We start from the raw sequence: 21349 nt of genomic DNA on the forward strand, positions 1-21349 counted from the left end.
AGTACCGAGGTGTCAGGTCGTAGCTGGGGACGGGAGCGCGGCTCGGCACCTGGTGGGCGCTGCCGGCGGGCGCGTGGGCAACGGGCAGCCCCGGGGGGCGCTGGGGTGCCGGGCCCTCGGGGCCTTCCCGCGACGCCCGGACCCTGACCCGGACCCGGAGCCCGAGCCCGGCTGGAGGGGCTGCAGGGGCTGCAGGGGCTGCAGGGGCTGGAGGGGGGCGGGCTGCCCAGCCCCGGGAACCCGGACGGCCGCCCCCGCCCCTCCCCCTCCCCGCGGGCCCCCTGCCCTCCCCCCTCCCCCTCCCCACTCCCCGCGGGCCCCCTGCCGTCCCCCTCGCCAGCCCTCCCCCTCCCCTCCCCCCTCCCCTCCCCCCTCCCCGCGGGCCCCCTCCCCCCTCCCCCTCCCCGCGGGCCCCCTACCCTCCCCCTCGCCAGCCCTCCCCCTCCCCTCCCCCCTCCTCGCGCTCCCACCCCCTCCCCCTCTCCCCCCCCCCCCCCCCGGGGCCGGCCTCCGTCGGGGACCAGGGCGGGGCGGGGTCGGGGCTGCGGGAGGGAGCGGCGGGCGGGGCGGGGCGGGCGGGGACGTTGCCTCATCCTGTACATTTTACTGGAAACGGGACGCATCCGGAGGCGGGCCCGGGAGGGCGGCGGGAGGCGGGCGGCGGGCGGCGGGAGGCGGCGGCCCAGTCCCCGCCCCCGCGCGCCCCTAGAAAAGCCGCGCCGCCCGGTGCCCGCGCCCCAGCCCGCCCCAGCCCGCCCCAGCCCGCGCCTCTCGCCGCCGCCGCCGCCGCCGCCCGTGCGAGCCCGAGGCCCGGGAGCATGATCGTGGACAAGGCGCTGGACGAGCGGCGCGGCGGGGACGGCGGCCTCATGAGCAGCCCGCTCAGCCTGGCCTGCTTCTACGGCGCCTCGCCGCCCGGGGCCTCCGCGCCAGGCTCGCCCGCCTCCGCCGCCTCCGCCGCCTCCGCCTCCTCCTGCGGCGCCGTCGACGCCCGGCCCAGGGGCTGCGCGCGCGCGGACCGGCCGCCAGGTACCCCCCGCACCCTCCCCGGCACCCCCCGCACCCCCCGACACCCCTGGGGCACCCCCGCACCCCGGTCCCCCCCCCCCCGGTCCAGGTGCCAAGTCCCGGGCCCAGAGCCTCGGCGCCCCCCCCCGCGCCCCCGCGCCCCCCGCGCAGGCCCCGCACCGGCCCGGCCCGCACCGGGGAGTTGGACTTGCCCTGGGCAGGGCGTTTGCTGGAACCGATGCCCTTTGCCCGGCCTGGCAGCGCCGACGGCCCGAGAGCAGAGCGCCGACGTCTAGGGCTGGGGGTGAATCACAGTGGATTCCTCTCCCCGTTCCTCTTTTTTCTTTTTTTTTTTTAAAGAAAAAAAAAAAAAAAGCTTTATTAAGCCATAGATCGTATACTTGTGGCGAGTTTTTGCATCTGATGTAGGCATAACTTTTCTTGTGGTCACCAGTGAGGTTTGAGGACTTTAAGTTCAACTTTTTTTTTTTTTTTAAAGTATTTATGAAAATGCTAAGACTTTATGCTAATAAAGAAAAGAAACTGCTGTTAACAAGCTGTTAGATGACCCTGGACGGAAAGCCAGCTCGGCTTAGGCCTTTTGTTTCTGACGTTTTCGGATTTCAGAAGTCGGCCCCGAATTTCTGTGGTCTTGTTTCTCTTCTTTGAGCTTTAGAATGGTTAGAGCAAATCTTAAAGCAAACCATAAGGGTTCCTTTCTTCTGTTGTGAATCGGTTAGTTTCTTTTCTTATCAAACGTAGTTGCATAACTTGAAGGAAAACAGGCAGGCGCTGTGGGTAGGTCCGGGGACGCCTAGGTCATGGCAAGTCTTGGAAAGTGCTCAGCGTGATTTTAAAGAACGTTCTTGCTCAGGTGTTCCCTCCTGCTAGCCACTTGGGTTTCGGCTTTCTTTCATTTTAAAAAGTGATTCTTCATCGTCACCTAAAAAGTAATTCAAGCCACTCAGTTTTACAAGGTGCTCCCCGCGTGTTAAATGTATAGCAGATGTGAAAACTGTGTGCGTGCGTGTGTACATGTGTATTGGAACCTTTTCTCTCACGTTTGCTCTTCCTCCGGCTGAAACTGTTAATGCTGGTTCCTTGGTTTACCACATAGACGCAGGGGATTTCTGAAACCGAATTTTTCTCCCCGTGACGTCGAATTAACTGCTGTCATTCCAGAGAAATGCTGTGTTAGATGCTGGCAGGATTTTCCTAAACTTAAACATCAGATCAACTGATCGTTTAATTTGCTCCATCCTAGAGATGTTTCCTCTCATCTGCTCATGATATATCTGTATCTCTGCATATTCAAATTAGGCGTTTCCTGCCTCATCTTCTTTTTCCCACTCTCCGCAGAGTGGCTCAATTATTCATTTCCTGACTTTCTGCATGTTTACCTTGTGCTCAGCTCATCCCAAGAGGTTGTGACATAGTAGCCATCAGGAGTGGAATGCTGTACTCCTAGGCTGCATTTTCAAGTGTCTTTTAGAAGTTAAACTGAGATGAGATTGTTTGCTTTCTACTTAGAAGGCCTAGGTGAGCAATTCCAAAAACCACTGGTGAGGGGAAATCCTGTGTGTGTATGTTTAAGCTTAGTGAATTTAAGCAGCTTTCTTGGCGGAGCTGAACTGAGGGAAATAATAAATCTAAGACATTGTTAATTGTTAGGCTTTGGCACCTTGAGGTCTTTGGAAGAAGTTTTGTGCTTTCCTAGGTGAGTGGAATGAATAGACTTTAAATTTCTGTGTGGACATAAAGCCTTTGTTTTGAAAAAGCTAAAAATCCATCACTTATTGCTTGCTCCCTTAAGGTTTTTAAAACAGTCAAGATTTGTGAGAGGGTGGCAAAACCTGCGACTGTGTCTTTTGGATGGCTAGGACTCAAAGACAAAAGAGGTTTAATTTGGGTTTATCTGTTGGCTCTGGGCCCCCCCCCCCCGAAACCACAGCTTTATGAGCTTTATTTTCTTAGGTGCCTGGTGGAGAAAGGTGTTAGCAAATGAAGAATCCTTAAGCAGGGCTGGGGACTGACCTGCAAGGCCTTTGACCGGAGAGAGTCGGAAGGGCTTTGCAGTCTTGTGGGTTGGGGACTTCAGACGTTAGATGGCTGTGCTTTTGAGATTATCAAGATTTGTGCTTGTGATGAGATTAAATCGGGATGTGTTTCGTTTTCTTTTGAACAGTTGAACCCCATATGGGGGTTATTGGAAGGCAACAGAGAGGACCCTTTCAAGGCGTTCGTGTGAAGAACTCGGTGAAGGAACTCCTGCTGCATATCCGAAGTCATAAACAGAAGGCTTCTGGCCAAGCTTTGGATGATTTTAAGGTGCCACCTATTGTTTGTTCTGGGTCAGGGCAGGGAGGTTATTCTGTTGGGCTATTTATTGTTCTCGGCTGACCGCCATCCAGTAGGTCTTTGTAGACAACACCACAGCGTCATAGGATGGCGGGCGTATTGGTCTCTGTCTGCTGTATTCCTATCACTTAGCCCCCGGTACTAGGCACACAAGAGAAATTTTAATGAATGAATGAAGGAATAAACAAAGGCAAATTGGAGGCAGCAGATTCATGGGGGTTCGATTGAGATGGGAAAACTTGACTAGAAAGGGAAAACTCAAATGGCTTATCGATTTGGTCTTGACTTGAACAAGATGAAAGTGAAAACGGGGAAAGTTGCAAGATAGAATGAAAATTAAGATAGAAAATGAATATTGCTGGGATAACTATCAAAGATGTTTGATGAGCTGTGAAGAGTGATAGAGATAAGTCTGTTTTATTGATGTTTATTAAGTAGGAAACCATTTTGATGTGCACTAAGTTGGAAACTTTTTTCCCTTATAGACACAAAGCGTGAACAGAGAGCAATTCACAGGTAAGCATTCCTTCTATTCATAGTATGGGGGCTTTAGGGTTAAATAGCGTAGTGGGATTATGGGGAAAATTTAGAAAATAAGGTGATCACAGATTCCACATTCCTTTCTCCGGTATAGAATTGAAGAACACAGTACCATATAGTGGGAAAAGGAAAGGACCCGATTCGTTGTCTGATGGACCAGCTTGCAAAAGGCCAGCTGTGTTACATACCCAGTTTTTGGTAAGTATCTCACTATTTTCCCCTGAATGTGCTTGGAAATTTTTCCTGGAATGATTTTGAAAGAGAGCACGCAACCTACTTTTTCTCCTTTTCCAGACACCACCTCAAACGCCAACACCTGCAGAGAGCATGGAAGATGTTCATCACAGTGAATCCAAACAGGACAGCAGCGCCGATCTGCTTCAGAACATAATCAACATTAAGAATGAATGCAGCCCGGTGTCCTTAAATACTGTCCAAGTTAGCTGGATGAGCCCAGTGGTGGTCCCTCAGGGCTCCCCCCGGGAACAGTGTCAGGACTTCCACGGAGGGCAGATCTTCTCTCCGCCTCAGAAATACCAACCATTCCAAGTCAGCAGCTCTCCACACATGATGGATCAGGCCTCCCTGTACCAGTATTCTCCACAGAGCCAGCACTTGCAGCAGCCGCTGCCACCACAGCACTACACCCCCAGCCCAGCTCTGGAGTACGGTCCTTATTCCAGAACTTCCCAGTCCCCCAGCTATGAATCGAACCTCTTTGAGGGTCAAGAACCACAGTTCTGCCCAGATCAATGTTTTGCATCCCTTCTAAATAGTCGGGAATCGGAGAATATCGCTGTTCCCATTCAGAATCCCCCCAGTGTTCAGCAACAAAATGAGTCCCCCCTGCAGAACTTCAACATGATGCCACACGGTGCCTGTGAGGCCATGGTGGGGCATGATGCGGGCGCTACCACGCTAAGCACTTCAGCGCCGTTCCAGAACATCATCGGAAATCCAGTGAACACCACACAGTTAGGGAAGTCCTTTTTTCAGTGGCAAGTAGAGCAAGAAGAAAGCAAGTTGGCAAATATCTCCCAAGACCAGTTTCTTTCAAAGGATGCAGATGGTGACACGTGAGTATCCCTTTCTGAACCTAATTTGATAAACCATAATCCCTGGATACAGTGGGCACAGAATTTCTCTAGGGTCTACCAGGCTGGACCTTAGTAAGTGGCTAATCGGGATGACGAGCGTAGGTAGAAATTGCTGTTGCTAATATTTCAGGAGTTTTCTTCTTCTTTTCTGTCTGAACCGATGATCTCTTCTCAATTAATGAAAACATACGTGTCTTTGAATAGCTGGTTTTGAAAGACCAGCGTGGATTGTGTCTATAGAGCAAAAACAGATCGTCATTAGTTGGTCAGCCATCACCTGTGAGGTGACTTGTAGACTAAATCTTAATCTGTCATGACATCTTTGTGGTCGTGGGCAAGTTATTTAACCTTTCTAGGTCTCAATTTCTTGACACGTAAAGTGGAAAGACCTCCCTCATAGGGTTTTTAGGAATATTAGATATAATAGACTTAAGGCCATCGGTGTGGTGCTTGGCATTCTTCTTACTATTTCTGGTAACTTAACACATCTGTTGCAACTCAGATGTATTATTAACCCAACAGAAAAGATAAATTACTGTCTGTACTGTTTCTTTTGAATGCACCAACGTATCAAGAAAGGGGCTAAAGTAGATTTTTTTTTTTTTTTTTTAAAGATGAACGTTGTGAAGTCAGAAGTAATCACCTCTTTCTTTCCTTGTTTCCCAGGTTCCTCCATATTGCTGTTGCCCAGGGGAGAAGGGCACTTTCCTACGTCCTTGCAAGAAAAATGAATGCGCTTCACATGTTGGATATTAAAGAGCACAACGGACAGGTGAGGATCTCGTCCGAGTGAAATGGCAGAAATGTCATGGGGAAGAGGACACTGAGAAGTTTCATATTTATGTACGGGTCATTTTAGAGCTCCCAACCGAGGGAGTTGAGTTAATATTAACTTTGAGATGTTGATTCTTTGCCATCATCAAGCTTGAAGTTATTAATGTTAACTTTGTAGTTATTTGACCAAAGACTAACTGGGTGTAATAAAGCCACACCCTAGGCTTATGTTAGTTTCCTTGTGTTACAGTATCTTTGAGCTTATTAATAGGATTTATTTTCCGTTCTTAGTTTTGGTTCATATTGCTCATGAGGGTAGTGTTACATATTTAAACAAAATCTTTTTTTTTCCATCTGAATGTCCACAGAGTGCCTTTCAGGTGGCAGTGGCTGCCAATCAGCATCTCATCGTGCAGGATCTGGTGAACCTTGGGGCCCAGGTGAACACCACTGACTGCTGGGGAAGAACCCCCCTGCACGTCTGTGCCGAGAAAGGTCACTCCCAGGTGCTTCAGGTAAGAGCCTCGAGCCAGCTTCTGCTATCACAGGGCTGAAGAGATAGGGCTCGGATAGGAGAAGCCAGATGTAGGTAGCCTGTTGCAGTAACCTGTTTTGAGTCGGCTTACTCATTTCTTGGCAATACCAATAAGTACGTATTTGTGTAACTTGTCTTTTGCTAACGTGTCTATTTTTTAAAATTTTGCAGGCAATTCAGAAGGGAGCAGTGAAGAGCAATCAGTTTTTGGATCTTGAGGCAACTAACTATGATGGTAAGAACAGAAATTTTATTGGATGAAAAACCATTTAGAGAGTGGGACCCATCAGTTCTAAGGGTATTAAGTTTCATACCAAGAAGGAAGGGAGGCCATTAAAGCTGAAATATTCTTCAGATAAAATTAGCACTGAGACGCCACGGAGGGAATATTCAGATTGCCTTACCAGTTCTCGGAGAGCCCATTTGTAGGTCATGGTAGAGACCGTCCTCAGGGTGTGTAATTGTGGAACAACAGAAAGACCTGGCGGGTACTTGACCACTGCTTTATTGCTTTATTACACTTTTTTTTTAAGGCCTGACTCCTCTACATTGTGCGGTTGTGGCACACAATGCTGTGGTGCATGAGCTTCAGAGAAACCAACAGCCCCATTCACCTGAAGTTCAGGAGCTTTTACTGAAGAACAAGAGTATGGTTGACACCATCAAATGTCTGATTCAGATGGGAGCAGCAGTGGAAGCTAAGGTACGTTCTCAGAAGAGGTTGGAGATAGGATAGGGAAGAAAGGAGGTTGTAGCCAAAGACCTTGTTCCCGAGTATAAAATAAAACTATTTTCCCTCTTTTTAAATTAATGGAGTGAGTAGCAATGCATGGATAATTAAGCTTAGATTTTAAAATCATCAGCTTTCTGAATTTGCTTTTAATTTGTGGATGGTTATTCAAAAGATCATTGAGCTGTGAAATAAATTTGTCTTTGTTTAGAAAAGGAAAAGAAAATGCCTGAAATTGACACTGTTATTTTTGGCTTCCATTTTCACATACTAAGCACAAGAGTAGTGATTTCTTGTAAGAGTTGTTCCATCATCATTGTTCCATCTGGACTTACTTCTGGTTTTTAAACTGGAAAATATTTTATTCTCAAATTTGAGGTTTATTTACTCAGTGTCTCTTATGTACAAGGCACTGAGTTGGGAGCTCTGGGGGAAGAATGCTTGAATCAGAAGCTACTTTAGACCTTGGGAAGCAAAAGAGGTGAGAGATGCAGCTAATTATATGTGTATACAGGGTAGCCATCAAGTCTGGAAACACAGGCGAATACATAATAAATGTTTTATTGTATTGCATTATAGTACTTGGTAAAATAGTATCGGCTGTGCTTCTACGTTTTGTGGCCACCCTGTATATAAAAGCAGATGATGATAGGTGATTTATAGGAAATTGATGGGGAATTTAGGAGGGATAAGAGATTTTGTTTAGTCTGGGATGAAGAAAGGCTTTGTGGGGTTGGGAGCATTCGTGGTGCGTCTCCAAGAGTGAGTCAGACACTTGTGAGCCTGGGTAGAAAGCGTATCCAGATGTGGTGTCTGGATGTTCATTGTTCTCTCCTCTTGCCTCTTTTAAGGATCGTAAAAGTGGTCGCACAGCCTTGCATTTGGCAGCAGAAGAAGCAAATCTGGAACTCATTCGCCTGTTTTTGGAGCTGCCCAGTTGCCTGTCTTTTGTGAATGCAAAGGTACGTCTAGAAAGCTTTGGTGACTGCATTAGACTTGGAATGACCTCTTTTATACCGTCTTTGAGCTTTTGAGCTGCTTGCCTGGCAATCTCCCTCTCTGAGAGGTGTCGTTTTATCTCTTTGTCCTCAGGCTTACAATGGAAACACTGCCCTCCATGTTGCTGCCAGCCTTCAGTATCGGGTGACACAGTTGGATGCGGTTAGGCTGTTGATGAGGAAGGGAGCAGACCCAAGTACTCGGAACTTGGAGAATGAACAGCCAGTGCATTTGGTTCCTGATGGTCCCGTGGGAGAACAGGTGAGGATGACAGAAGGGAGAGGAAATTGTTTCAGGCACTTGGCCTGAAACATAAAGGGAGACGAACGAGGTTGTGTAGGGCAGAGGCCAGCGGGTGCTCTGGAGGCGGGCCCTCTCAGCGTCTGCGTCTCACAGTGTCTTTGTAGCAACTGTGGAGTCAATTGCTCTGATTCTAAAGAAACAGTAAGAAATTTGAGTGTTATCTAGGGACCCAGAATGGTCAAAGGTCAGTCTTTCCTAACACAAAGCTGGGTTTAGAGTGAAGTCAGAATAGTTTGAGTTTTGGAAGCCGATGAAAGAGGAGGCACCAAGGTTCCTGCAGACATCAAGAAAAGAGATTCTTAGGTCTACAAGTGATGGGTCTTCAGATCGTGGGTGAAGTTCTATCATTCCGTCTCCGTAGAGCGTTCAGGATAGTCTTGGATAGTCCTTAGGATGTAGTGAGTGCTCAGTAAACATTCCCTGTTCTAGTTGTTTCTGTCTATTAACTGATACTAAACCGAAAATGGAAGGTTGGTTATATAATTTAGAACCTACAGATATTTGAAACAAAGTTAGGCTTTACTCATCATACGGTGATATATTGCTTTTGGGGATTGAAGCTTCACATGACTCAACTTTAACTGATAACGAGAACTGAGTCTTTTCAGAACGTAAGATTTTTTGATGGAAATCTTTCCTTGAGGTAAATGAGGTTGACTGCGGCTGTGGGCAGGCCGTTACAAACTTTGATAATCACAAAATTACACAGAACACAGTTTAGCCTTTTCTTTGAGTCACAGCCCTCACTGTGACCAGGCTGTTACCCTATTTGTGGGGCTCTTTATAACTTCAAGTGAATCTCTTGATAATTTTTAGAGTTCTCCTGTTTGTTACACCATTTAATAGTACCAAAAACGTCACAGTGTGAAGGTTCAGCTGAGAAAATGGAACTGGAGAGGTTGCACAGATAGGAATCATCATCGAATAATAGTAAATGGCAGCCCCCCCACCCTGCCCCCAGTGTTTGCTCCTGCTTCACTGTGGTGTGCAGCCATCCAGCGGTGTTCTCAGGGATGAGAGTTGGGCAGCCGCTTGGCTCTTCCCTGTTTTTCTGTTACTCTTCCTTTCTGCTTTTGTGTTTTTGTGTCTTGTGTGTTGGGGGGAGGGTTTCTCCTTTGCTTCTGTGGTCAGGCTCTGGTCATCGTGTTTCCCATCCCAGCAGCTATCAGTGGCGTCCCCTGCCCTAATCTTCTTTCCTCCAATTGGTTGCTTTTAATCTGCTGTGGGCCAGGAGATAGCTAATGACATTTGTCAGACTGGGGTATAAAATCAGTCACTAGATTCTGAGTGAACCGAGGGGCTCTCCTGTGATTCGAACATTTATGCACAGATGCTTTATTTATTTATTTTTTAAAGCTTTTAAAATTTACTTTAGAGACAGTGCCTGTGAGTGAGCAGGGGTGGGGGTAGAGGGATAAGGAGAGGGAGAGAGAGAATCCCAAGCCCACTGCGGGGCTCGCTGTCACGACCCTGAGATCATGACCTGAGCTGAAATCAAGAGTCAGGCGCTTAGCTGACTGAGCCACCCAGGCGTCCCTTTGTGCAGAAGCTTTAATTGGATCTCATGACAGCTGTTCTCACTTTTAAAGTATATTAAAGATTAACCTGTATATTTATGAAGTGGATTCTGGGTTCTTGTTAGTTGAAGCAGACATTGATATGGGTGAGATACCACAATATGCCATAATCACGGCCTTACGTGAAATGTTCTCACAAATAGTACGAGTAGAGATTAGGAGAGGATGACATCATTGGAGATTTTCAACTTTAGATAATTCTTAATGGAGATGCTGTACTTTCTTGTACTCTGAGATCATTATAGAAGAGCTCTAATAAGCTTGAAAGGAGTAACAGTAGTAGTTTTTAAAGTCACCCTAAAATCTGGACAGGTATTGTTGCGTACTTCTTCATCTGTTTACTTCCAAGTTGATAGGAGTGGTGTAGAGTGTATAAAAAAGGGATCAAACTCTGAAGGAAATACGGTACCTTGAGCATAAGAAAGAAACCTCACAAATCTATGTATTTCTCTTCCAGATCCGACGTATCCTGAAGGGAAAGTCCATTCAGCAGAGAGCTCCACCGTATTAGCTCCACTGGCTTGGAGCCTGGTCGGCAACACTCACTGTCAGTTAGGCAGTCCTAATGTATCTGTACATAGACCATTTGCCCTGTATTGGCAAATGTAAGTTGTTTCTATGAAACAAACATATTTAGTTCACTATTATATAGTGGGTTATATTAAAGGAAAAGGAGAAAAATACCTAATTCCTCTTGGCAGATTTTAATATTTCATACCCAGGTATCTGGGATCTACACATCTGAATTTAATCTTGAATGGTAAAATCGACTTCAATTAACAGTAGCTTTTGGGTAGGACAAGGCTTTGATTTGTAGCAAAGGGCATTGCTCGTGTAGCTATTGCCAGTTGAAAAGCAAGTAAACTGTAAACATTGTTTTTATGAAAATGGAATGCATTTGAAAGGGAAAAAAATCAATCTGGATGTAGTCGTGAGGCTTCATTTGGCCTGGTGAAGTACCTGATAGTCGTTACTGGTGTTGGAAAGCGTCTAGGCGTTGGACTAGATGAAGTGTACCATGGTTAAAATTCGATTTTCACAAATTGTATGTAATTGTTTTTGTCTTTTGTTTGTACATATTTGGTCATTAACATGGCCACATTTGAAATGCAAATCAGTAAAACAGAGAAGAACAAGTGAACTGTCACTATTTAAAAAAAAATTCTGCACATTCAGAAGAGCTGTGTAATCACCCATCTACCATCTCTGTAGAAGAAACAGATGGAGAATCGTTCCCCTAGTGGCTGATCGAGCTCTGTTTGAATTGTACATATGCTTTTACTCATGCATGGAGGTGAGGCATGGTATTTGTAAGGAATTGCATGCTCTTAAAGAGAATACCTCTTTGTGCTCTCTTTCTAGAATTTATAATTTACTTGGTGGAATTTTGTTTTACCTTTATGGGAACATCAAAAAGTCAATACTGAAACATGTCTTACTGGTTTTTTTTTATTGTCAAGTAGTGATAACACAGCATGATGTTTTATATTACCATTCAGAAAAAAATGCCTTATTTTTTAGTAACCTTGATTCTATTAATATTATTTTGCTTACCTCTGGCATACCCCAAGGAATGTATTTGGTTTTGATTGCACACTAATTCACTGTAATAAATTTGATTCATTAAAAAGCTTTTTTTTTTTTTTTTCTTAAATGAGAAGTCCCACAAGCAGCTTGGCTGATTTATTGTCTTCGTAGCTAAATCCTACTAAAAAAGTTGACCTTTGGATCGATCACATTGTTTGACCCAGTATGTCTTGTGGACAAAAGTTATAGTTATTTGGTATCTGTAAATACGGCTGTGATGAGAACTCATGGAAAAACTCATGCATGGATTTAAATAAACATTAATTCAATAATACTCTTCATTTTAAGGATGTGCATTTCTTTTCCCAGTCCCTTATTTATATTTCCCTAGGTTGAAAAAGTGCTATTAATTACTAATCTGAATACCTTTAAATTAGTTAATATATTTTAATTTGGGTTTTTTTTAACAACATGATTCCTAAAGGTATATAAAGTTTAACATAAAAAAATTCTTTGCCAAGTTCATAGAGGTTCTGAGAATATCATGAAGCCTTAATAGGTACTGTTGATCATTTAGAAGTTTATGTGCCAGAAAAGCCTTTATGTTTGTGACTTTATTTTTCATTCTTTATTCTGTGGGAGCAGTGAGCACAGGAAAAACAGTTAGGAGATGACCGGGATCATCCCGAGAGATGTCAACCTGGGAAGGGCAGTAAACGGGGTCCTTCTCCTTCCCGACATGCCATTTTGACGTGTGAGAACTAACATCCCGACATCTGTTAGCATCAGTTACTGCACATACATTGTATTCTTAAAAGCTCTTGAGAATCTGGTAAAAGTCATGAATCTTTTCTCTGGAAAAGTGTACCTATGCATATATATATGCAAATTCTGTATACAGTATCTCCCATTGCGTTGCACTGCAACCTGATAACCAGAACAGTAGAAAGCAGAGGCCCCTGTGGAACATAGCTACACAGTGAGCTTTTTTCAAGCGAGCTTGCCTCTCAAGGTCTGTCATAATTAATCGAACCAGTGCTTGGCAGGCATAGGATTTGTGTGGGTGTGGGTGTGCAAAGCTGTATAATGGATAATATGAGGCGTTCAAAGACAAAAGGCCTATTTCTTAAGATGTGTATGTGGGAAACAAGGCATGCACTCTGCTAGGTAGCATAAAAGGTGGGGAGAAATCTAGAGATTCAGAAGGAGAATATCTTTGAGAGAGAAGTAAGTAGGGAGACTTCAAGGTAGAGCGTGTGAGCTACAGAAGAGTTGATTTGGACATTCCTAGTTGATTTGGACATTCCTAGAGGGGGAGGAGGGGCTGGCGAAAGGGACAGAAACAGAAAATGATGTGAACCAAGACCATAGTATTTTGGGGGAACCACCAGTGATTCAGTGTAGTTTCGTTAGCATGTGGATGGCCAATTAGTTTCATCTTGGGTTCCTGCCCTGACGGTAGCATTCTCATGAGAGGCATGTTGAGGAACATGCTCAAGCAGCCCGGGGCTTGGCCGGAGAGGGCGCTGTGATTGATGAGCAGGATCTGCTGCCGAGGTATGCGGAGTGGCTCTTGGTATTGCTTTAAGGAATGAGCCCCGCGAAAGCAAGACCACGTGCTCGACCGCAACCTAGTGCCTGCTACAGCGCCTGGCACGTACAAGGAGCTCATAAAACAATGGGGTAAATGAGTGTATGAAGGTATGAGTGTGTGCCGATGCCGGTTGGGATCACCGATTCTGGGCAGGAGTCAGGTTTGAGCCAAAGTTCTATTATTAAGCAATAATGAGCTAATAGCAGAGTTTTGAACTTGACTCAGCCATGTAATCTAATCGTGAAATCAATGGTACGTTAATGAAAATGGGCGTAGTTGTACTCCTTATTTATTTAAAAGATTTATTTGTTTATTTTAGAGAGTGAGCAAGCAGGGAGAGGGGCAGAGGGGAAGAGAGAATCCTGAAGCAGACTCCCCACTGAGCGTGGAGTGGGGCCCTGGGACCCCGAGACCATGACCTGAGCCATCCACAGCCAAGTGCCAGCTGCCCAACCAACTGATCCACCCAGGCACCCCTGTTTATTTATTTTTAAAAATGTATTTATTTGAGCAGGAGGGAAGGACCGGGGAAGGGGCAGAGGGAGAGGGAGAGAGAATTTCAAGCAGACTTCACGCTGAGCCCCACGACCCCCAGGCCACAACCTGAACCGAAATCAAGAGCTGGATCCTTAACCGACTGAGCCCCCCACCCCCACCCCGGGTGTCCCTGGCTGTGCTCTTTTTAAAATCAGGTGGTTCCTTTGGCAAAGGACTAACCCGAGGACCATAGTTTGGTATTTCAGTAAGGAATCCCCTCAAAGGCCAGAGACCAAAGCTTCTAGTTCTATTTGTTAATCAAATCAGTAACATTTAATATCCTTTCTACGTTTTTACATAATGAGGAGAGGAGAATTTCCGCCGACTCCTCTAACCTTTAATAAATGTCAACTTCTTAAACTCAGCACCACTGACATGCACGTCCTGATAGCATCAGTTGTGTGGTGAGTGTGACCTCGGGGAGCCGTCACCCCGGCCCCGGCCTTCCTGGTTCCTCTGAGATCAGGCGGGGGTACGGGGGTCCGCAGGGGCTACGGCCCGACTGCTAGGTTTCTGTCTGTCCTGGTGGTGCCCTGGCCCTGCTCCTGAGAGGAGGGAAGGACCATCTTACTTAGTATTGTCAGAATAGCACAGTATCTGACGCATAGGAGTCAGTAAACACTTGAGTTTACCTTTACAGCCCTTTTATTTTTTCTTTCTTTTTTTAAATTTTTTATTTCTTTTATTTTTTTATTATTATTTTTTATTTTTCTCTTTTCGCAGCATATTTCATACTTTGATGTGTCACTATTTTATCCCCCACGTGGGATTACAATTTTTAGTGCAGAAATACATTCATACTCCAGGGTTACACCAGCCCTGGTTTTCATCTGTTTTCGGTCCCCTCCGGACGCTGCTAGATCCCGAATCCTTACTTGCAGGCGCAGTGCGACCGGAGATTGTTCTGGAAGCATGTCCAGCTTTCTTAGGTGTAGGCTGTGTCCTCTAGTCCAGGCTCCCCATTCCCTTGGCCTCCCAGCCCAACTGGGTTTGGGATCAAGGGGGAGTCAGACAGCTAGTCCAGCGGCTGAATGCGCTAGGGCCAAGGTCTCGGCATCTGGTAGACATCAGCACCTTTCCTGAAGCTTCTGAAACGTGCAAGCGCCTCGGCCTCACCTCAGACTTCCTGAGTCAGAATTTCCCAGGGTTTTCAGAGCTCCGGGCAGGTATATATGAAGATGATTTTAGTGCAGCTTTAATCTAAATTATTTAGGAAATGCAGACTTTGGAGAGAGTACGTGTGGCTGGACAGTGGCCACGTGGTGGGAACAGAATGAGTTTCTGGAACACCCGGGGGGCTAAGGTAGCGAACTGAGGAATGCCTGCTACGTGCCAGGCGTGCATGTTAGAGGAAGCAGCGTTGACAGATCAGGAGTCACCAAATCTGTTTTTTGTTTTTCTTTTTCTGAGGTCATTTTGGTTTTTAATCCTCAGGTGTATCAGTTTCCTAGGACTATGTAACAAGTTACCACAAAGCCGGGGGCTGACAGCAAGAGAAATGTGCCCTCTTACAGTTGTGGAGGCCAGAGCCCTGACACGAAGGGGTCAGCAGAACCATGCTTCCTCCAAAGGCCCTAGAGGAGGATCCCTCCTCACCTGTTTCAGTTTCCGGCAGCTGCAGGCAGGTGTTCCTGGGCCCGTGGCCCTGTCGCTCAGGTCTCGGCCTCCACCTCACGTAGCTTTCCCCTCCACGCCCGGGTCTCTCCTCTGTGGGCCTCTAACAGCACCTTGTCATGGCATGGAGGCCCCACCGAATAATCCAGGGAGGACTTCAGCTTGAGATTCTTAACTACGTGTGCAAAGACCCTTTTTCCAAATGGGGTAAGGTTCACAGGTTCTGAGGATATGGACCTGCCTTCTTGGGGGCCACCATTTAAACCACTACACCAGGGAAAGGGGCCTTACAATCTTTTCTTCTACTGTTATTCCTTTTACAAAATGGTTAAGATGAATAAATACTTCTTTTTGAGCAACACTGTAGTCCTGTCTTCAGAATCTATGAGCATTTTTTGTACATATTTGGTTTAAGGTGTGATCTGTCGTCTCCATTTCATTTTTTATTTATTTATTTTTTTTTCCATTTCATTTTTTTAGATGTAATAACTGGCATTGACCAGGAGACTCATTTCACGTTGACAAACTTTAGTAGAAACAATAAAATAATTATTGGGCTGTATAATAATTTAGAAATTATTATAATGGTCAAACAAACTTTAATTATTCGAAACTTACAGGAAAGCGTCTTTGATCATCATCAACCATTTCATTCTCTGGTATGCATGTGAATGAACTTGCTTCTCTTCACCTTGACCACACTACCTAAAAAGCACCATAATCATAAATGACATGCTTTCATTTTTGACCATCTGACCTTGTAATGATAAAAGCAGGGTAGGCACTTCCTGGAAACCAGAGACATTTGAAAGTGAAAGATCAACTCCAGGAAATCTGTGGTTTCAGACAATAAATACTGAACCACTTTGCCAAAATCCATTGAAATATCACACTTTAGGTCTAGATGTTAATTTTTCAAGTGACAGGATTCTGGCTATTTATTCGAAAGTAGAGATTTAAATAGTTCTGGGTACTTGGTACCTGAATCCAGTATGTTTCCTGTAGGAACGGCTTAGTACCTTTGGGTTCTGATAATAGGGACACATTGTAAGATTATGAAACAATATTAGATGCCTTAGCTGAAGTGATTTGGAGCATACGTTTGAAATCATTATTTTCTCAACCTCATGGTGTCTTAATGCCTTGGCCTTTTCTCTGTGTTTGCAGCCAAACGTCTCTCCAGCAGACCCTCAGCGTCAAGCCCCTGTGGAAGAGTGTGGGCTACTTCACTCAGGCGTCTCTCGTGGAAGCTCAGGTGTCGGCTGCTCTGGGGGTGAACTGCCCCTGTCTTTTGGGGACTTGGGGTTTGAGTGTGAGCATTTATTTGTCTCAGTGGGAGTCTGCTCATTGAGGGCCTGTCTTTCTGAAATGGCTCCAAATGTTTGTTTTACCCAGGATATCACTTTCATTCATCTTTTAAAAACGTTTCTCTCCCTTTTTGCCCTAGGATGTATTCCTTCTAAAATTACATTAACATTTTCAAAAAATTCTCCTCTGTAGGCTCTCGCAGACATGGAAATAAGAATTGTTCATCCTCAAAAAAAAAAAAAAAAAAAAAGATTTGTTCATCCTCAGGATGGCAGTTTTGTAGAAAACTAAAAATATATTACTTGGGAAAAAAGGAAAGCATTTGGCCTTTTGGATTCTTGTTCCCAGGAAATTCCTGGATAATTTTTCAAAGAGATCGAACTCTGGACTCAATGGTAGGAAACTTTAAAATTAACATACCACATTGCTGTGTCTAAAAGAAAAATAAATGAATGAGACACTTCCAGGGGCTTACAAAATTGTTTTTTCTATAGGCCGGACAAAGCTATAATTTTAATAGGCTGCTCTTCCCAAACAGACCTTCTAAACTTAACAAAAATCTGTCCATTTTTTTCATGTGGTGCAGTAGACAAAGATCTATAGACAGAAACTTAACTTCTACAGATTATTAATTTCTATACACATTTCAATCATACAGACTAATGAGGAACTTCATTGAAAGTTGACAGGTTCCATTTTAAGACATTTTATTTCCAAATGAATCAGTTTTTTCTTTTCTTCCCTCGGGTGTCATTGTTATATCAAATCTGTTATCAAGGTAAAAATATTTGTTGAATTAATCTTTTTTTTTCTATTTTCCTTGCCACCACTTATGTCTAGGTTTTTAGGACTTCATTCCTTGATTACCACAATAGGCTTAAAAAAACCCATTTTATTATGGAAACATTCAAACATGCAGAAGTAGACAGAATAGTGTTTGGCACCCCATGTGCCTATCAGGAAGCTTCATCAGTTATAATCATTTTATTATTTTTGTTTCTTCCCCCTTCGTTTTCTCTTAAAGATGTGAAAGCCCGCCCCACTCATCACAGAATGTCAGTGTGTATTTCTAGTTGATAAGCAATTTGTGTCTCCCATAGCTTTCGAATTATTCTTTCTCTAATCTTATTTTTCTCACCAATCCAACAATTTCTAACTATTTGGCATACTTTTATGAAACCTAAGAAGGTTTCAAAGGCTCAGGATTGCTTATTGAATCAAATGCAAACTCTCGTCCTGATTTACAAAGCCATCTTTTCTTTAGTTTCCCCCATCTGTTTGGTTATCCATTATTCCCAAATAGGCTGTCAGGTGGGTCTCCTCACTACTCAGCTGTTGCCTTGATTTTTCCCGTCTCTGGTCTTGCTCTTGCCTACCCAAATTCTCTGCATCCTAGAAAGCTCTGCTTGGGTGGTGTCACTTCTATGAAGATTTTCCCAGCTCATACTGACTTCTTTCTGCCCTGAACACTTGGAATTTAAGCATAGTTCCTTAAAGTCTGGTGTGTGTGTGTGTGTGTGTATATATATATATATATATATATATATATATATATATATATATATATATTCTAGTGTATATATATATATAGTATATATATCTAGAATATATATATATTCTAGTCTTAATTACTGTAATCTGGGAAGTAGGTTCTGAGTCACTGACTGGCAGTATTTGTTTTTAAAGACAACTTTAAGATGTTTGGGTGAATGGTATCTCTAGGGTTACAAGAAAGGTCAGTGGTGCTGCACAAAATCTAGCATCAGTATGATACGTGGAATTCTAGGATTGGATTCGTAGTGTCTACCCCCGGTGTTACTCCTGTGATTACGCTATATTACATGACCAAAGTGATTTTCCAGATGTGATTAAGGTTAGTAATCAGTCGACCTTAAGGTAGGGAGACTATCCAGGTGCACCTGGTCTAATCACACGAGCCCTTTAAAGGAAGGGAGTCCTTTAAAGGACTCTGGCTGGTCACAGAAGAGGAAGAGAGATTCTAAGCCTGAGAAGGATTACACCTACAATTATTGGCTTTGAAGGTGAAGGAAGGGGGGGCCATGAGCCAAGGAATGCAGGTAGTTCCCAGATAGCCAGAAGGAAAATGGGATCTCAGTCCTACATGCCCAAGGAACTGAATCCTACCAACAGGCTGAATAAGCTTGGAAGTAGACTCTTCTCTAGAACCTTCAGATAAGAGCCCTGCCCAGCTGACTCCTGTGGTTTGGCCTTGTGATACTCCACGCAGAGAGGGGAGTACCACCAGGACCATTCAGTTTTCGGACCTGCCGAACTGCCAGATAATAAATGGCTGGTGTTTTAAGCTGCTGCGTTAGTGGTAATTTGCTATGCAGCCATGGAAAACGAATAAAGTAGATAACACAGGATTTGAACTCATGGTAAGTTTTATGCATTTTCTGCTGTTTGTCTTCCCCTCAGTTTTACTGAGCTATAACTGACATACAGCACTGTAGGTAAGTTTAAGATATGCTGCATAATGACTTGACATCCATGCATCTGAAGTGACTGCCACAGGAAATTGAGTTACCATCTGTCACCTCATATAGTTAACATTTTTTGTTTTTCCTCATGATGAGAACTCTTAAGATCTGCTCTCTTAGTAACTTTCAGATGTACCACACAGCAATGTTAACTACAGTCATCAGGTACAATGCATCGTCAGTGCTTACTTATCTTGTAAGTGCAAGTTTGTACCTTTTGACCACCTGCACCCAATTTCCCCACCCCCACTCCCTTCCTCTGGTAACCACAAGTCTCTTCTCTTTTTCTATTTTTTTTTTTTTTTTTAGGATTTTGTGTGTCATCCTTGTGCAGAGGTCATGCTAATGTCCTCTGTATCACTCCAGTTTTAGTACATGTGCCGCTGAAGTGAGCATCCTGCTACCTTATTAGGGCTCCAAATCCATAAGGGAGGTTTTCCAACAGATGGAGGCACTCAACATGTGTGGTCATTGCGCAGGCTAGTGGTGCCCTTAGTTTATGATGCTTTGCTTTGGTCCATCAATTTCTGACTATAGATAGGAAAACTTGAAGGAGAATAAGGTCTAGCTTTCCTTTTTTTTTTTTTTTTTTTTAAGTCTTTAGGAGGGTCCTTGAGGAGCGGGAGGTAATTAGAGCAGCTTATGTGGCCGGTATTAGTGTTGGTTTGTTATACGGTCGGACTAATCATTACCTCTGATCTGAGACTGGGCAGGTTTTGTAGGGTATGTACCCCTAAGCTCGGCAGGCAGCCAAGATTTCTGATGATAGAACTTGCTTAAAAAATAAACACAGAGACTCACTTGCTTCGGGAATTGGTCAACAAATAGTTAATGAGGATATGTAGGTAGATGGGAACTGAAATTACAGTTTCTTCTGCGGCTCAGAATCCGAGACGATGGGCAGGAGACCGTTTAATGGGCAGCTGTGTCTGCAGCCCTGCACATATTACACAAACACATGGTTAGACATTTATTTGGGGTGCCTGCGTATGGTTCATAAAGAACTTGTTCCTTATAGAGTATACTGCTGAATGACTCCTTGCAGGATGATGATGAAGCTACAGCTTCTAATTTAAAGAGTTAGGCAACTATCCTTTTAAAAATTGACTTTGTGAGGTATAGTTTGCATACAGTAAGAGGTATTTTTAAATGTATAGTTCATCAACTGCATACACCCACACAACCATCACCACAGTCAAGAGACAGCACATTTTCATCAACCAGGCAGTTCCCTTGTACACACCCCTTGCACTTGATCCCTCTCTCCATTCACTGCTCCAGGTAACCATTGATCTGATTTCTATAGATTAGATTATAGATTAGTTTTGCCTCTCTGGCACAGCATAGAAATGGAACCATACAGAATGTACTCTGGTGTTCAGTCTCTTTCACTCAGCATGACGTTTTGATTCGTCTATGTGGTTGCATTTAATAGTAGGATATTTTTATTGCTGGGTAGTATCAATAACACAATTTGTTAGCCATTCACCTATTTTTTTTTTTTAGCCATTCACCTCTTGGTGGACATTTGGATTATTCCAGTTTTTGGCTATTAGGAATAAAGTTGCAAGGACAGTCTTTGTGTGGAGCTATGATTTTTGTTTCGTTTCGGTAAATGCCGAGGCATGGAGTAGCTGGTGCAGATGATGAGTGTCTGTTTAACTTTAAAAGAAACTGTCAAACTGTTTTCCAAAGCGGTTGTGTGATTTTTCAATTTCATTGGCAATGTGGAGGAGACCCAGCTACTGTCCACCTTCCTTAATACTTGGTATTGTTGGTTTTTTCTTAAAGTGCTAGTCTTTTTTTTTTTTTTTTTTAAGATTTATTTATTTATTTCGGTGGGGGAAGGACAGAAAGAAAGGGAGAGAATCTCAAGAAGACTCCCTGCTGAGTAGGGGGCCCCCAAATTGGGGAACATATAGGTAAAATAATGTTATTGGGGTGTCATATCTGCTAAGTGGCAGTTCTAGGAGGTCTATAGGAAGTCCTTAAGAATTTCCATTATGGAAATGTACACGGCAGAAAGGGTCTTAGAAAGAAACAGAAAATTTATTACTGTGTACATGAGAAGGGAAGTTTGTGAGGGTATTTGTGAGTGTGTGTGTGTATGCAAGAGTGCAGAATATGCGAGAGCTCACACCTCAGGATCTTCCCAGATGTGGCACTCTCCCTTGACCATCCTCTTCACTTTTAGTCAACCTGACTTATCCTTAGGGTTTAGCTTTTTTGGTGGGAGGAGGGGCAGAGGGAGAGTGAGAATCTTTTTTTTTTTTTAATAGGTTTTTTAAAAAAATATTTTATTTATTTATTCATGAGAGACACACAGAGAGAGAGAGAGAGAGAGAGA

The 21349-nt window shown here is 44.3% G+C and overlaps 1 protein-coding gene and 1 non-coding gene across 2 annotated transcripts; one reads left to right on the top strand and one right to left on the bottom strand.

Annotated features, from left to right (window-relative positions):
* The first annotated feature begins 818 nt into the window (after window positions 1–818).
* Window positions 819–10432, top strand: NFKBIZ (NFKB inhibitor zeta). The gene is given in 12 exon segments (NM_001284452.1): window positions 819–1029; window positions 3194–3336; window positions 3852–3882; window positions 4001–4104; window positions 4201–4982; window positions 5670–5775; window positions 6146–6292; window positions 6484–6547; window positions 6846–7015; window positions 7894–8004; window positions 8135–8302; window positions 10379–10432. Coding segments are annotated over 12 exon segments (2091 nt in total).
* Window positions 10433–19291: 8859 nt separating this feature from the next.
* Window positions 19292–19398, bottom strand: LOC119867392. Its single transcript, XR_005383473.1, has one exon. It is a non-coding gene; the product is annotated as a U6 spliceosomal RNA (small nuclear RNA).
* Between the last annotated feature and the right edge of the window lie 1951 nt (window positions 19399–21349).

This window comes from Canis lupus, chromosome 33, assembly GCF_011100685.1.
Source record: "Canis lupus familiaris isolate Mischka breed German Shepherd chromosome 33, alternate assembly UU_Cfam_GSD_1.0, whole genome shotgun sequence".
NCBI classification, from domain to species: domain Eukaryota; kingdom Metazoa; phylum Chordata; class Mammalia; order Carnivora; family Canidae; genus Canis; species Canis lupus.